Source organism: Geotrypetes seraphini, chromosome 5 (genome assembly GCF_902459505.1).
Source record: "Geotrypetes seraphini chromosome 5, aGeoSer1.1, whole genome shotgun sequence".
Classification (NCBI taxonomy): Eukaryota; Metazoa; Chordata; class Amphibia; order Gymnophiona; family Dermophiidae; genus Geotrypetes; species Geotrypetes seraphini.
This window is the reverse complement of record NC_047088.1, coordinates 156,468,643-156,485,618: the sequence shown is the minus strand read 5'-3', so window position 1 is coordinate 156,485,618 and position 16,976 is coordinate 156,468,643. Positions and strand designations below refer to the sequence as shown.

General features: G+C 39.4%; 1 protein-coding gene across 9 annotated transcripts in view; it reads left to right on the top strand.

The window, feature by feature from the left end:
• FAM126B (family with sequence similarity 126 member B) overlaps positions 1–16,976 on the top strand; it is a 228,517-nt gene that overhangs the window by 165,593 nt on the left and 45,948 nt on the right. For all 9 annotated transcript variants that reach the window (XM_033945759.1, XM_033945754.1, XM_033945762.1 and 6 more), the window contains 2 exons: positions 2,985–3,072; positions 12,275–12,434. In XM_033945759.1, coding sequence (XP_033801650.1) covers positions 2,985–3,072; positions 12,275–12,434 — 248 coding nt within the window. The remainder of the gene's footprint in view (positions 1–2,984; positions 3,073–12,274; positions 12,435–16,976) is intronic.

The following is a 16,976-nucleotide window of genomic DNA, read 5'->3' as shown; positions in this document are numbered from 1 at the left end:
CCATTCTACTTTCCAGATTTTCCATCTTAACGCTAATTCCTTCCATCTTGTTAGAGAGGTTAGCCACTTCCTCGATTACAGTAGATAGTTTCTCCGCGTTTCCTTGTAGTATTTTTCTAAAGCAACGGAGTTCCTCTCTCATATCAGTATTATTTGGAGAGTCTCCCGGCAGAGGAACTCTAGATGGAGTCGGCGGGTCTGTTTTACTCCTCTTGGTTTTCCCATCTGAAAATGCTGTCTCCAAAGTAGTTTGTTTGGAAGTAGCCATCTTAGTAGAGTATATATATATTTATTTTTTTCCCCCCAAAATTCATTTTTTTACAAATTTAAAACTATAAAGTATAGCCTGGAGGACCGGAGCTATTTAACTACCCGTCCATCCATAAGTTCCTCCAAGCCACGCCCCCAATTACCAACAAGTTTTGTGTCTCTGACCATTTGTTTGTGCTGACTCATTCAGTTAAGTGGGACGTTCCCACTTCCATGATTTCCAAATGGATCCTTAGGACCCTTTCGTCAGCCTACGTTCTTTCTGGGAAACAGTCCTCTGTTTCCGTCAAGGCACATTCTACCCAGGAGTGTGGCTGCTTCCTAGTTCTCCTGCCCTGCTGACTACTCACAACCAAGCAGGGGAAGCAGTGGATGGAAGTCAATTTGGTATCCTGTACAACTGCAGCTGAACTTGCCACGCATACCCTGCTACAGTCCTGGCTTAAATTTGGTTGACAAAATTCTGTGACTAGCTACCTAAATTATTTCAGTCAGTTTTAGTCCTGCTCTCTTCCTACATCTTCAGTAACAGTGTCTGAAGAGCTGAACCTCCTGTTAGTGGGATTTGACTACTGGAATAGGGGAGAGACTGGAATTGCATATGGTACTTTTTGGTACTTTACTAGAGGATAGTCATGGAGAGAAAGGCACCTATCCTCGGGGAGCCCTGGTTCAGAGCATGGGGGAGGACCTGCCCTAGTAGTTCAGGCTCATGAAGCATCTGCTCTTGGAACTTGTTTACTCTTAGCCTATGGAAGAACTTAACTGCCTCAAGGGGTCAGAAACTCAGGCTACTTATTGCAGAGTGCATTGACTTCTATTACTTATTCATGAGCTGCTTTGCATATATTTGCATATGAACATGTCTATTTTATCATTCCCTCTGTGAGAAATTCCCTAACCCCTATTTGTCCTGTTTGTCTGTTTTAATTAGATTGTAAGCTCTATTGAATAGGGATTGTTTCTTGCACATGTTTAATGTACAACATTGTGTATGTCTAGCAGTGCTTTAGAAATATTAAGTAGGTATCCATTTATGGCATGAGACATATTAGAGAAGCCCCACTGGCTAATCCTATTCTTAGTTAATTTAGCAGAAACAATTGGCTTCTATTAAGTCAAATGTAAAGCTTAAAATTTTTATAACAGACTTGGTGTGCTTCTCTGTAACCTCTCTCCCAAATAAAAATAATGGTGCTTCACAGATCACAGCCATCTGAACCTCACTGCTGATCTTCCTCTGCAGTTGTCTAATAGAAGGTCACACTTATCCAGTTTAGCCTCTTCACACCACCATTTTTTCCCCACCTCATAAACTGCTGTTCTTCAAATTATTTTTCGCTCCATAAGACGCTCCTCACCATAAGACGCACCCCAGATTTAGAGGATGAAAACAAGAAAAAAAAACATTCTGAGCCAAAATGTATACTAATATGTACCTGGCACCTTTAAATTCTGTCCCAGCCCCCCCACCACCCACCAATTAATCATCACTTTTACATACCCGCCGGCACCTTTAAATTCCATCCCAGCCCCCTGGCGGTACCTTTAAATTGTGGTGGTCGGTGGATGGCTGCCTGCTGATTGTCAGGGCCTGTGGCACACAAGTGCGCTAATGCCTGGGCCCGCAACACTTCCTAATTGTGCTGGTCGCTGGTGCTTCGCTGGACAGCTGCCTGCTGATTACCGGTATGTCAGATACACACCCACACCTCTCCCTTCCCCAGGTGATTGGCTGATCTGTCTAATGGTTCGTCACCCTCTGCTATGACTCATCCACTTCCAGAACCCTAGACTGTATGTCACTTTTGGAAAGCAGTTTGTTGTACATGTTGTTGTCCTGAAATTGGACTGGATGGCTTTCTTTAGGCAGACACTCAGGGCCAGATCCTCAAAACTTTAATGCAGTCGCTAAACTGGTTCCAGCTGGTTTAGCATGAAAATGGGATCATCAATATTTAAACAAGCACTCTGTGCCATTCATCACCAAGTGAATTCTCCAAGTATGTCGTCGGCTTTTGGCGACTAAAAATCAGTGACTGATATGGAAGTGCCAGAACTGTGAAAAGCGCATCTCTGGCATGTGTTTCGACTGTGGCTCATGAAAATAAAATTATGAGTCACATAAATTATGGTCCTTTTTTTTTGGGGGGGGGGGAAACAAAAGCACACTTCTTATGTGTTTTGGGCCGTGGTTCATGAAAAATTTGACATTAAAAACAAATTACAAGATTTAAAAGAATTAAGTAGCTTTTGGGGAAGAAAAGGCATGTCTTATGCCTGCTTGTTGAAAGCCGATGATGCAGCTCCCCTCTCCTTCCCTTCCCTTCATCCAATAGCTCTGGAACGCCTATGATTGACACACCGCTTACGGCATTGCTTTTTCCAGGACATATTTACACCTCTTTCATGGTATATTCTGCGCATGTGCCAATCATTATCACCAGCGACTCATCTCATGTAAATTTAGCGAACCTTCGCTACTCTCTTCCAACCTTGTTTGCATGCACAGTTTTTTGAGAATGATTCGCCTTTTTGAAATCATTACAATAACGGCTGTGACATCAGCCCATCGGTTTTTACCATGAAGTTTTGAGAATCTAGCCCTCAGTTTAGTTTGCACTTGGAGCTTAGGGATGTTAATGAGATATGAGGAAGAAAAGAATTGGTCTCATTACACAACAAACGCTAATAAAATATGTGTTTTTCTTTAGATATAATGGCGAGTGGGACCTCGGCCAGGAGGTGCTTGATGATATCATTTACCGAGCACAACTTGAACTTTACTCACAGCCACTACTGGTAAGACAGGAGGTCAATATAGTCTATTTGTTTCTTAAAAAAGAAAAACCTAATATAATTTTAGGAAGCATTAGACATTCTGTTTGTTGATGAATAAAAATAAAATCAGAAATTAATTACAGCATTGTGGATTAAGAACTTATTAAAATATAAGAGATGGGTTAATGGTCAGAATTCTTAGTGGAGAAGGGTAAATATGTAGTTGGAATCCCCAGAGATCTGTACTGGAACTATTTTATTTATTCAATTTTCTATACTGTCTCCTCCTTCCCCAAGCCAAATAAAAATGGCAGGAGGGATGCCCACTCCCTCCTGCCAGCAGAGGCCACCCTCCTTCGCCCCCTCCCCCCCCGGTACCTTTAGTCAGGAACAGGAGGGGTGCTCAGTCAGTCCCTCCTGCTCCTCTGCCGGCCACCGTCTGCAATGCAGGACTTAGGCCCTGATTGGCTCCCCTTTGGGCGGGGTCTTAGGCGTCTGAGCCATGCAAACTTAATAGCTGTTGGAGAATCGGCCAACAGTGATTGAGTCACTATTGTTAGTGAATCTAGCCCTTATTGAAGTTGAAGGAATTGGAGATTTAGCGGCTAGAGAAGACTGAGGCAGTAGCCATGTTAGTGAATAAGGGCAGTGAAACATAGCTGAAGATTGAATGAGGGAGTTTAAGGCAAGAAACTTAGAGGCATATGAGTCAGAGGGGTCATTAGCATGAATGTTAAAGTTCCCAAAAATAAGGAAAAGATGGGTACATAAAGAAGGAAAGCCAGGAGACAACTGGTGAGAAAGGAAGAAAGGGACCTAACAGGGTATTGATGAATAACAGTTACCTGAAGAGATAGTGGAGTGAATACAGTACATCCTCAGAGCAATGAATATTTGGAATAGCAGAATTGTGAGCTCCAACCCACTTGACACGTCTACTCACATGCAGTTATTTTAAGTTTTATTTTGTTTTTTTATACCATCCATTTTCTAATTGGAGATCTTTTGTGTTCATCCCACGTCTTTTTGAATTTTGTCACCATTTTTGTCTCTACCACCTCTCTTAGGAAGACATTCCAGGCTTCGACCACCCTCTGTGAAAAAGAATTTCCTGACTTTACACCTAAATATACCATCCTGCAACCTCAATTCATGGGGCATCACCAATAACTTGTACAGAGGCAGCTTCAACACCACTTTTCTTTTGCTGGTTATGCCTCTCTATGATTTGATTTATTGTTCTTGATATACCACTGACATCGGTATAAGCAGTTTACAGTGCTATAATGCAATAGTCTGCAGAGATTACACAATACTACAATTTATACAATATTCAAAACTACATCATAAGAACATAAGAATTGCCGCTGCTGGGTCAGACCAGTGGTCCATTGTGCCCAGCAGTCCGCTCCCGCGGCGGCCCCTAGGTCAAAGACCAGTGCCCTAACCGAGACCAGCCTTACCTGCATACGTTCCAGTTCTGCTGGAACTTGTCTAATTTTGTCTTGAATCTTTGGAGGGTGTTTTCCCCTACAACAGCCTCCAGAAGAGCATTCCAGTTTTCCACTGCTCTCTGGGTGAAGAAGAACTTCCTTACGTTTGTACGGAATCTATCCCCTTTTAACTTTAGAGAGTGCCTTCTCATTCTCCCTACCTTTGAGAGGGTGAACAACCTGTCTTTATCTACTAAGTCTATTCCCTTCATTATCTTGAAGATTTCAATCATGTCCCCTCTCAGTCTCCTCTTTTCAAGAGAGAAGAGGCCCAGTTTCTCTAATCTCTCACTGTACGACAACTCCTCCAGCTCCTTAACCATTTTAGTTGCTCTTCTCTGGACCCTTTCGAGTAGTACTGTGTCCTTCTTCAAGTACGGCGACCAGTGCTGGACGCAGTAATCCAGGTGAGGTTGTACTATAGCCTGGTACAGCGGTATGATAACCTTCTCTAATCTGTTCGTGATCCCCTTCTTAATCATTCCAAGCATTCTGTTTGTCCTTTTTGCCGCCGCCACACATTGCACAGACGGCTACATCAACTTGTCGACCTGTACTCCCAAGTCTCTTTCCTGGGGTGTCTCTCCGAGTACTGCACCAGACATCCTGTATTCGTGTACAAGATTTTTGTTACCAACGTGCATCACCTTACACTTGTCCAAGTTAAACTTCATTTGCCATGTCGCAGCCCATTCCTCGAGCGTGTTTATGTCCTGTTGCAGGTCTTTGCAATCCTCTTGCGTCTTCACAAGTTGATATCACCATCATTAGCAGTTCCACTAAATATCGAATCAAAAACTGACAAAATTCATTCAATGGTCTGCTGATCAGAGAGTTGTAAAAAAGAACAATCTTAAATCATGAAATACACAGTAAGATAGATCCCCATGAAAACTATTTAGCAAGGAATTCTACAGAGCTGGACCAGCATATGAAAGAGCTCTGCTTCTGGTAACATTCCTGTTTTCTGGGATTGCTTTCCCATCAACTTTTGTATTGCAACCTTTATTTAGGAATTTGGATTACAAAAACTGGATGAAACAATGAAAATTAATGAAAAATGTTTATTGCAGAAGGTGATAGAAATGTGTGAGCAATGGAATCCACTACATTTATCCTGGTGGGGGAGAGTACAAACTGTTAAAATGATGATCTTGCCTGTAGTTTGTTACCAAATGGGGATGTTACCAGTTTTCTTTCAAGGATCTTTTTATAAAAAATTAAATAGGGTTTTAACAAAATTTATTTGGCTTGGTAAAATTCCCAGAATTGCTTTAGTGTCGTTGCAAAGGCCAATTGTGGAGGGTGGGGTAAATTTTCCCAACTTTTATAGGTATCATCAAGCCTATATTTTGCGTCAAGGTATGTATTGGATCCTCCCAGAGCCCACTGATAATATACCAGATTAGTTCTGGCTAGAATGGAGACTTATGTTTCCCTTGCGTCTTGGTCATGTAGTTAGTATCAAAATGCCAAGGTTATATAAAGCAAAATTAATAGCATATAACACTTCAGGTGGCTATTTCTTAAATGTCAGTTCAATAGAAATAGGAACTTCTTCCTTATTTCAGCTAGCAACCTGTTCAATCAATTATTAGGCCCTCAGCGTCACCACTCAGAACTCAAACATATCACCGTTCTGAGCTTTACGTGACAAATCGTCACTGGGTCTAGTTTTTCTAATTTTTCACTTTTACAAGAGTTTTATATGTTTAAATACTTATGACTTTCTTATCATTTTCAATGTAATTCAACTTCATTTTACTTAGCTTTAATGTAGTTGTCTCTAGTAGAGATGTTTTTTAATCAAGCAGGGTGACATAGGTTATATAAAGAACATAAAATATTTGTGGATACCTGGAAAACTTTAAGGCATATAAGTAATCTAACTCCTATTCCAATTAATAAATCAACAACTCAAACGATTTGGTTAAACCCCAAGATCAAAATTGGTGGGTTTAAAATCATCTGGAAGCATTGGATGTTGGCAGGAATCCGTACTTTGGAAGATGTAATAAAAAATGGTAAGCTGCTGGAGTTTTCACAATTGAAACATAAATTTAGTCTTAATAAGTTGCAATATTTTAGATGGTTGCAATTGAAGCAGGCCATTCAGGTAGGGTTCCCTGAATGGAAAAATCTTATTAATTATCATAGTCTGGTCCCGTGGTAGAGGGAATGTGCTGCAGAGGCTACTGCAGCCTGCCAGGATCACTACAGCTGACTGGTGATCCTCTTCAGGCTGCTTTGAAGGTGAGACTGGTAAGCCAGGAGAGAGATGGTGGATAATGAGATGAAGGGCAAAATTTTGACACCCCCGCTCTAGGGTACATATTTAGGTCTTCCAGTCTCTCCTCAGAAAGATTTCAAGATTTCAGCTTTGATGTCTGGGAAGTGATGGAAAGAATATTGGGGGTGATCTAGCACCCACAGAGCTGGTGCCTATGATTTTCAATTACTTTTCAGCTTTCAAATGTCTTCTCTTACCTCCTTCCTATCCTTCTTTTTTGTCTCTCCTTTCTTCCCCAACCTCTTAATCTTTTCTGTCTTTTATCTGCCCCATTACCTCAATTAACCATTTCCCATCTTTTCTCAGCCTTTCCTCTTTCCCTATTCACCCCAGCTCTTTCCCTACCCACCCCAGCTCTTTCCCTACCCATCACCTCACCTGCCTCCAGTCCCTTTCTTCTGTATTTTATCCACATTTGGTCTCCAATTATACTTTACAACCTCCAACATTTTGTATTCTTCTTTTACTCATTTCCTCATTTATTTGTTGTGATTTATTCGTCCATGGCAACTTGTCTGCCCCATTTTATTAGGGTTACCAGATTTTACTTTAGTAAAATCTGAACCCCCCCCTAGACCCACCTCCCCAGGCCCGCACAGTTCCACCCATCCCAGCCCCATTCACACCCGCAATCCTGCCCTAGCCCCCACCCCCACTGACTGCTCTCCTTCCTGACACAATTTTGAGGAAGCTTTTCAAAACCCGGAAGACATGTCCGGGGAAATCCGGATGTCTGATAACCCTACATATGGTTCCAACATGCTCAGCATCTTTATTCTCTCTCTCACATCCACCAATCTCTTCCGCGCTCCCCTCACTCCCTCATCATGCTAGAGCAAACATTTCCTATGTTCCATTTCCTGGTCCTGGCCTTTTCGAAGATCAGACACTATCAAAAATACAAGCAAGCACGGGGGCCTTTGAGCCCATGAGCACAGTCGAGGCTTGCCTCTCAGAACAAGGATGCATTAGGCTTTTTCAGAAGTTCAAAGGGAAGAGAAAGGGATTAGAACTTGTATACTGGTTTTTTGTGGTTACACAACCACACTCAATGCAGTTTACATATATTCAAGTACTTATTTTATACCTGGAGCAATGGAGGGTTAGGTGACTTGCCCAGTTGTCACAAGGAGTAGCCCTGGGATTCAATCCCTCTGGGTGCAGAGGCAGAAACTTTACCACTAGGCTGCTCTCGCCTCATTTTTTATTTAGGTCAGCTCCTGGCTACCATCAAATACCTTCCACTTAGGCTAACATCAGGATGTCATAAATAAATAACACCATTGCTCCCACTTGGTATTCTCCTAGACTTCTTATTGCACTCTCCATGGATTTTTGGCAATGTTTATATAATTCCTTTTATTGGACTACCTTAAAATTATATTGATGGATCTTGAAGTACATGTAGGTTTCTCTCTCAGATGCCATAAGATGAAATTCCTCACATAGTATTTTTTTCTTGCAAAATATCAATTCATTATAAGGGCTCTATTAAATATGTAAACTAGTAATCAGTTTGTTTCAAGTCTTAGTTGTCTGGCACCCTAAAATATCACCTGGACCTAAATAGAGGTCTCATTTCTTGCTTTTTACAGCTTGCTTTGAGTAATTTGCTGGCTGTGTGCTCTGTGCATCTGGCTTTTGTTGGTGCAGTTTCTATTAAGGAACTTGAATTCCTTTAGGAAATGACTCATTGCACCATTAGGTTTTAAGAATGAATTATTGGACCCAAGGAACCTGTTACCATTTGATACACACTATAACAATAAAAGTTGTCTGATAGGGAGAGATTTGCAGTTGAGTTCAGCAGATGGTAAAATTGCTTTTAGAAATCATTAACGCTGAATTGGCATTAGGGCTGTGTTCCAACATGTTCTGTTCCAGCTAGTGTCTTGGAGAGCAAGGCCTGACGTTTTTATGAGCATGATAGACTTCTCTCCTTACCTTTGTCCTTACTTTAACTTGCATATACATTTTTTTTTTTAGAATTAAATTTACTATTTGAAACACTTCCCTAGACTCAGATAAAGTAGAGGTTTAGAGGGGCATAATCAAAACTTATGTCTAAGTCCAATATGGATGTAGGGCGCTAGTCACCCAAAGTTGGTAGGGCACAAATGCCCATTCTGAAAAAATACATCTAAAGCAGTGTTCTTCAACCACCATGGACCAGTGCCGGTCCACAGAAATTTCCTGCCGGTCCACAGGGCCAGCACGTGCATCAGGCCCAAAACAGTGTTCTTCAACCACCGGTCCACGGTGCGATCGATGCAGCGTTATCTTCGAGCCAGCTCCCTCTTCCTAACTGATTCAGTGCACAAAGCCACGGGCAGTGGCTCCTATGGGCATCCTGTGCCTGAACCGGAAGCCTTCTCTCTGATGTTGCAACGTCAGAGGGAAGGCTTCCAGATGAGGCACAGGATGTGCAAGGTGCAATTAGTACTATTATGGGGGCGGGGTCTGGGGTGGAGATTGGGTAGAGATGGGGCGGGGTCTGGCCCACGACTTAGCCCAGTGTTCTTCAACAGCCGGTCCACGGACCGATGCCGGTCCACAGAATAATTCTTTTATTTCTGCCAGTCCATAGGTATAAAATAGTTGAAAAACACTGGTCTAAAGTATGCTTTTTTTTTTTTAATCGTCCATCTGTACGTTCAGGCGTTTTATTATCCAGACCTCCACTACATCTATCTTTATGCCACATTTTCATCCAAATATTCGTCCAAGTCCCAAACACCCAGAACAAGACTTTTTGGACATGGGAGGGGCCAGCTATGTAATGGACTAGCCACCCAGACATGGCAACAGAGCAATGGGGCACCTTACAGGGCACTGCTGTGAACTTCACAAAAAGAGTGCCACATAAACATCTCACCAGAACTCCCATGTAAGTAATGTTGAGCCCCCAAAACCCACTATACCCACCTGTCTACAACCCCAATAGCCCTTATGGCTGCAGGTGGCACCTATATGGCAGTACAGTAGGGTTGGGGGGGGGTTTGGTGGGATCACATTTTCCACCATGAATATAGTGGTTAGAGTGGCTTATGGGCTTGGGTCCTCCTCTCTATGGTTCACTAGCCTCCCTCCCCCTCCCACTACTTATGAAACTTCTGTGCAGCTCTACTAGGCTTGTCTATATCAGGTGCTGATATTCTGGAGAGGTATGTACATTTTTATTCAGATTTTTATGGCGGTGTGAGGGGGGGTCAATGATCATTGGGGGAATGTGGGGGATCTATACTTTGTGTCTGCAGTGGTTATCTGGTCACATTGGATACCTTCTGGGCACTTAGACCTGGTTTTAGATTTGCCTGAATCACAACGTATAAGTTCCATCCAGGCAGCCTTGAAAAACTTTCACTTATCTCTGCAGTATGACTAAGTCTAGGTTGGATAACTCAGAGACTGTCACCCAAAGTGGCTCTAAAGAGTATTCTACCAAAAATGTAAAGAAACACACCACTTATAGAGATGCTACAACCACCTAAGCTTTTTTACTTATTTTTTACTTTTTAACAAAAATTTCTTTCAGAAAAACTTCTTCAGAAGACTTATTATACTGTATTCACTCAGGAAAAAGCCTCAGAGTAGGAGCCCACGCTCAGTCTTATCATAGACTTATCTTTCAGCGTGGTTTTTTCGCTCCGTGGTTCCAGTCATTGGCTAAAAAACCTGAGACTCAATTTTTACTAATAAATAGTTCAAAACGTTTTTATCATAAATATCTTTACAAATTTTTAAATCTTTGAAATAACTACTTGTTTTATATATAGCTGTGGATGCAACACTTCCTTAGTTTGAAAAAATTAGCAACCAAGCACTTATCTCAGCGTTCGTTTTATGTGCTGTCATGCTGTCAAATAATTGCCGCTGCCTGCCAACGTTTCGCGGATATAACATTTAGTCCACTGCTTCAGGGCTAAGGGCAGAAGCATTCAAGCATTGTTCTTAGCTGTAAATAATACAAAGAAGAAAGGAGAAACTGACTTAGTAACGTTTCTTCTCCTAGTTCATCTAAAACAGAGTGTAACTTACTGTTCTCAGCTGCAAAGGATTTTCCAAACCGAGGCAAAATGGCCCCGGCATTCATTTTATACTTTAACAGTAATATGCTGACAAAGGACGTTATGTCACGTGCTGACGTCATCGTTCCCGACATTAACCCTTACAGGGAATAAAGAAGAATCTATCAGTAAAAATGCTGCCACTCTATATTCCTATTGAGCCCGCTAGGGGTCAGCACGTGACATAACGTCCTTTGTCAGCATATTACTGTTAAAGTATAAAAGTATAAATGGTTGGCTTCTTAGCATACTTACTGAACTGAGGAGCCATGTGCCTACGTCGGGTGGGAAAGCACTCGCAAATTTTCTAAAGTTCTTAAAGTGCTGATGCACTTTTACAACTGTTACTGGGGCTCCATGGATGACGTCACTCATATTTGAGAATATCTGCCTGTTGTCCCTGGATAACAACTATTTCGGTAAATAACTGTGCTTTTTACTCCACTCAGGATTTTGTGGAGTAGAACGGGTACAAGAGGTCCAAAGATGACATTTGTGGCTTACTCACAAGTGTTGCAACCAAGAAATTAACATTTCCCTCTTCTCTGCTCTCCAAATCAACACTTGCTCCCCGGAGTACCTGGGTTAGCTCATTTTGTCAGGTGGTTATTAATCCCTCAAAACCTGTAGATAGCTCTGCAGTATATTTTATCAATGCCAAACCTGTCACCAATACTCCCTTGTCCTTTTTTGTCTCTCAGGCCCTTTTCTGGTCCAAAAACTGCACAACAGGGAGGAATGAACTTAGCTACATGGGGGTGTTGAGAGGGTATTCTTAGTTACCTTTCTTCCCAGGCCTTCTGTCCTTCTGTTCCTTGTGGGCAATTCTTTGGGCTCTGTCTCTGCTCTTCACTGGGGGTCAGAAGGGAATCAATGGGTCCAGCAACCAAAGTCAGTAGATTGTGTCATCACATGGCCCTTAGCTCACCATCTTAAGGAAATAAAAGAATGAGGGACATTGCCACCACAACTTAGCATGCGGCAGCCATCTTGGAGCCCTGACCAATAGCCATGTTGATTTTAACCGTTTACTTTTAGAAATTTCTGAAACTTCTATTTGTGGTGATGTGACTAGACTGCAAATGCCATGAAGCAGTGATGTCTCTTAATGTGCTTCTATATAGCACTGTATTTATATATATATATATATATATATATATATATATATATATATAGTAACTGTGTGGAAGTCAAGAACAGTAGTAGCATTTTGCCTTTCCTGCCAGAAATGTGTACATCATTTCTCAGAAGCAAAAAGTTGTTGCTCTGTTATTATACCAGACGTGTGTTGCTTACATTGGAAATTTGTGTTTCATTGATCTGTAAGTTCAACCAGAAGCTAAAATTTTTACAGATCACGTTTACTATTTTAGGTTGCAAATGCAATGAAAAATTCATTACCATTTGATGCCCCAGATACTTCTAAACAAGGCCAGAAAGTGCTAAAGGTAGAAGTTACTCCCACGGTGCAAAGAATCTCTCGTACTGCCATCACTACAGCATCCATCCGCCGCCATCGCTGGAAAAGAGAAGGTAAGCATGGTTGCTTTAATTCATTTAACATAACTCCTCTCCATGTTGCTCTTTCATTGCTACATGACATGGCTTCTTGAGCTTGTGTTAAAAGAAAAGATTCTTGAAAAACTTTGCCTCAATCAGCTGTATCCTCTAATCAGCTGGCTTCTCTAGTTGTATATTTGGATGGGGGGGGGAAGGAATAAATATGTATATGAAAGATAAAAATAAAAAGTGTAAGAGAAGAAGATCTGAGAATTTATCAGGTAAGAACCATTTTCGTTCCATATCGACTACCTTTTAAATATACTATTTATAATTCCAAAAAGAAATATGTGTCTAAATTAATTCATGAAGCACCAGATTCATGTCAGCTATATAGGATAGTTAATGTTTGAATTTTAATGGATAGTATTCATCATGATGATGACGATGCATCTACTCTTTTGACTCAAGGATTGGCTGATTATTTTTTCAATAAAATAGAAGTTCAGCACAGTTCACTGAATAGTGAGGAATCGGTATCACCCATTAGAGAATGATGAGATGAATATAGAACATGCAAGAATAACTGCTTTTTTACTACTAAATAGAGATAATGAAGCTTTTGGGGTGTCTTCGTGCTACTACATCATTTCATGACCCTCTTCCTTCCTCTTTGATTGTTATACAAGGAGGAATTTCTTCCAGTTTTGGTGCCTGTGGCCTGGAAAAGGACAATAGTGCATCCTTATTTGAAGGACTCGTATCTGGGTCTGGAGATCTAGTATCTAATTTCAGACCTATTGTTAATCTTCCTTTTATCTCTAAATTAGGAAAATGATAGGTGTTAAATTATCTGGCGGTATTTGTAGAGGATAACTCAGTTTTGCATTATCAAACAGGGTTTCACCCATTTCATAACACCACGGGGGCTATCTTGGGGTTGCTTACCACAGTAAGAGACGAATGGTGTGCTGGTAAATTGGCATTACTTTTGTCTTTAGATCGATCATCTGCTTTTGACTTAAGTCGATCATACTTTGTTTTTACGAAAGTTATGTAAGATAGGTCTTCCAGAAATGTTAGTGATGTGGTTGGCTTATTTTGAATGCAAACATATCAGGTGGTGACATAGAAAGGTGAGTTCTCTGAGCATTATACCCCACCATGTGGGGTGCCACAAGGCTCACTGTTAACTTCAATATTGTTCAATATCTTTTTGGCTCCTTTAGTAGGACTCATTCAGTCTTTAGGTTTTGTGCCTTATATTTATTCAGATGATACACAGATTTTTGTCATTATTTATGCATCTCCTTTGGATGTGGTCCAGTATTTAGATTTGCAGCTTACGAAGATTACAAATTGGTTGAAAAAAATCATCTGAAATTGAATTTGCTGAAATCCCAAAATTTTATTTATTTTTTCCTAGGAATTCACAGCATTTATTGTTGCCGACATTAATGTTATACAATGTGCATTTTCCTGTTTGTACTATACTTCATATTTTGGGCACAGTTTTTGATTCTACCTTATTTCATTAACATTTTACTGCGGTTGTAAGATGTTTTTTCCAGTTACGGCAACTTAGATCTATTAAATATTTGATTACCATAGGTGCATTGAAGTTTTAATCCATGCACTAGTGAAAACTAATTTGGATTATTGTAATTTGGTACTTTAGGGTATATGTGATAAGGAGGTCTGAAGGCTCCAATTGGTACAGAATACTGCTGTGAAGTTGCTTCTAGGTGGTTGAAAATGTTATCATGTGACCCCCTTTAAGCAGGAGCATTGGTTGCCAGTTAAGTTTTGGGTCCATTATAAGACATTGATTTTGGTGTTTCAGGCTCACTTAGGTATATTTCTGGCATTTTTATCTTGTTATATTCAACCATAGAGCCATCAAGAGCTCTGCATTTGTTGAGCAGTCTTTACTACAGGTACCATTGGCCCATTGAGTTCCTACTGCTACATTTTGGAGTACACTGTGGGTGGTGGTGGCTCCTATGTTTTGGAACCAATTGCCTGAGGGGTTGTGATCTATACTGACTTTACCAATATCTAAAAGACGGCTTAAAGCTCATTTATTTTGCAAAGCCTTTCCTGAGATAGCAGTTACTTTGTACTAGGTTTTGCGGGGGTGTTCTGGGAGCACTAGGATTCAAACTTGTAATTTTTACTGTTCTTTTAATGGAACTCCTTTCTTTTACATTTATATTGTAACCACTTGTATGGATGTTTTTCCCTAAGCGGATCATCAAATGTAATAAACCTGAATTTCAAGAAGTGGAGCCATGTCTAATAATAATTTTAAAAAGGGGAAAAGAGGTTATAATATTGATGTGAAGAATATTATTGATTATTGTTTTGATTTGATATAATGACTTTAAAAATTTTTTCAATAAATGTTAATGGTCTCAACCACCCGATAAAAAGGAAAAAAGTATTGCTATATTTAAAAAAACAAAATGCGGATGTCTATTTCATACAGGAGACTCACCTTAATGGAGATGAATCAAAAAAGCTAATTGGTAATTGGGTGAGAGATTGCTTTTTTGCACCGGCGGTGGGGAAAAAAGCTGGGGTAGCAATTTTAATAAATAAAAAATGTTCAGCAGGATTTAATATGGTGAAAGCAGATAAATTAGGAAGATGGGTGCATGTGAACATGAGTATGGGCAATAATACTGTGGCGCTATTTAATGTGTACATACCTAATTCGAATCAAATTGAATATTTTAAAACTCTACAACCAATAATTTTACCACTGGCTGCTAATAATTTGATAGTAGCAGGAGATTTTAATGCTGTTGTGGACCCTTTATTGGATAAAAAACCTAGTAAAATTTTAAAATCTTTAGGGTTGGATAATTTTATAAATTCTTGCAATTTAAAAGATATATGGAGAATTCTTCATTTTAATGATCGAGATTTTTCGTTTTATTCACATGTTCATAAATCTTTTTCTAGAATTGATTATATTCTTGTTTCTGATGGGCTAATACAAGATGTTACACAAGCCTCTATAGAACCAATAATTTTATCAGATCATGGAGGAGTGTGGATTTCTTTAAATTTTAATGACCCGGATAATGGTAGGCCTGTATGGAGATTTAATAATGCATTGCTTGCATATCCAAAATTTTGTGAAGAATTTCAATTAAAAATGGATGAATATTTTCAAAATAATATTACAGAGGAAATATCTACAGAAATAATATGGGATGCTTTTAAAGCAACGATGAGAGGGCAAATTATATCATTTTCAGCTTATTCTAAAAAACAATTAAATAAGCAATTTACGGAACTGGAACACGAAATAAAAGATTTAGAATTAAAATTGATTAATAAGTGGGAGAATTCTACGTTGCAAACTTTATTAAAAGCAAAATATAAATATAATGAGATTTCTTCTAATTTGGCTAAAAAAAATATTATGTGTCAGCAAGCTTTGTATTATGGTAGTTCAAATAAGGCGGGAAGATTATTGGCTAATTATCTTAAAGTGAAAAAAAGAAAGATGAAATTGAATGCAATAAAAGATGAAAAAGGTGAAACTCATTTTCAGATTGGTCCTATTTTAAAACAGTTTTTAAATTATTATAAAAACCTGTATTCTTCTGAGTCTTATTTAAATAAAGAAAAAGATGGTATAGTGTTTTTAAATAATATTGAAGGTCCGAAGATTCCTGATCATATAAAAAGAAGTTTGGAAAATCCAATATCTTTACAAGAATTACAAACAGCATTGAAATCTCTTAGAGTAGGGACCGCTCCAGGTGGTGATGGTTTTACGGTAGAGTTTTATAAAACATTTCAAAATACTCTTTTACCTCATTTATTAAATTTATATCAGAATCAACTAAAGAAAGGTTGTATATCAGGCACTATGGCAGAATCATTAACTATTGTTTTGCCGAAGCCAAATAAAGATCCCATGTTGGTTTCAAATTACAGGCCTATTTCATTGATAAATGTAGATGGTAAATTATTAGCCAAACTTTTGGCTACACGTTTGGCAAAAGCTCTTCCTCACATAGTTGGTATGCATCAAACAGGGTTTGTTGCTCAGAGACACTCTTCTAATAACACCAGATTGGCATTGCAAATGTTATATTTAACAAAAGAAATTGGAGATCCGGCTTTTTCTGTGTCTCTAGATGCAGAGAAAGCTTTTGATCGTGTGGAATGGACATTTATGTATCAGGCCATGGAGTGGTTTGGTATTGGTTCGGGATTTATACAAATGATTAAAACTCTGTATAGCTCTCCTGTTGCTAGATTATATATCAATAATAATTTTTCTGATTGTTTTAAATTGCAAAGGGGAGTTAGACAGGGATGTCCTTTGTCTCCTTTACTTTTTGATATAGTGCTTGAACCCTTATTATTAGCTATTCAACAAGAGGAGGAGATACAGGGTATACCGCATAAAGATAAAGAATATAAAGTTTCTGCATATGCGGATGATATATTACTTCATTTGAGGAATCCGGAAACAACCATTCCAAATTTATTGGTTTTGATTGAAAGATTTGGAAAGTTTTCAGGATATAAAATAAATTGGACTAAATCAGA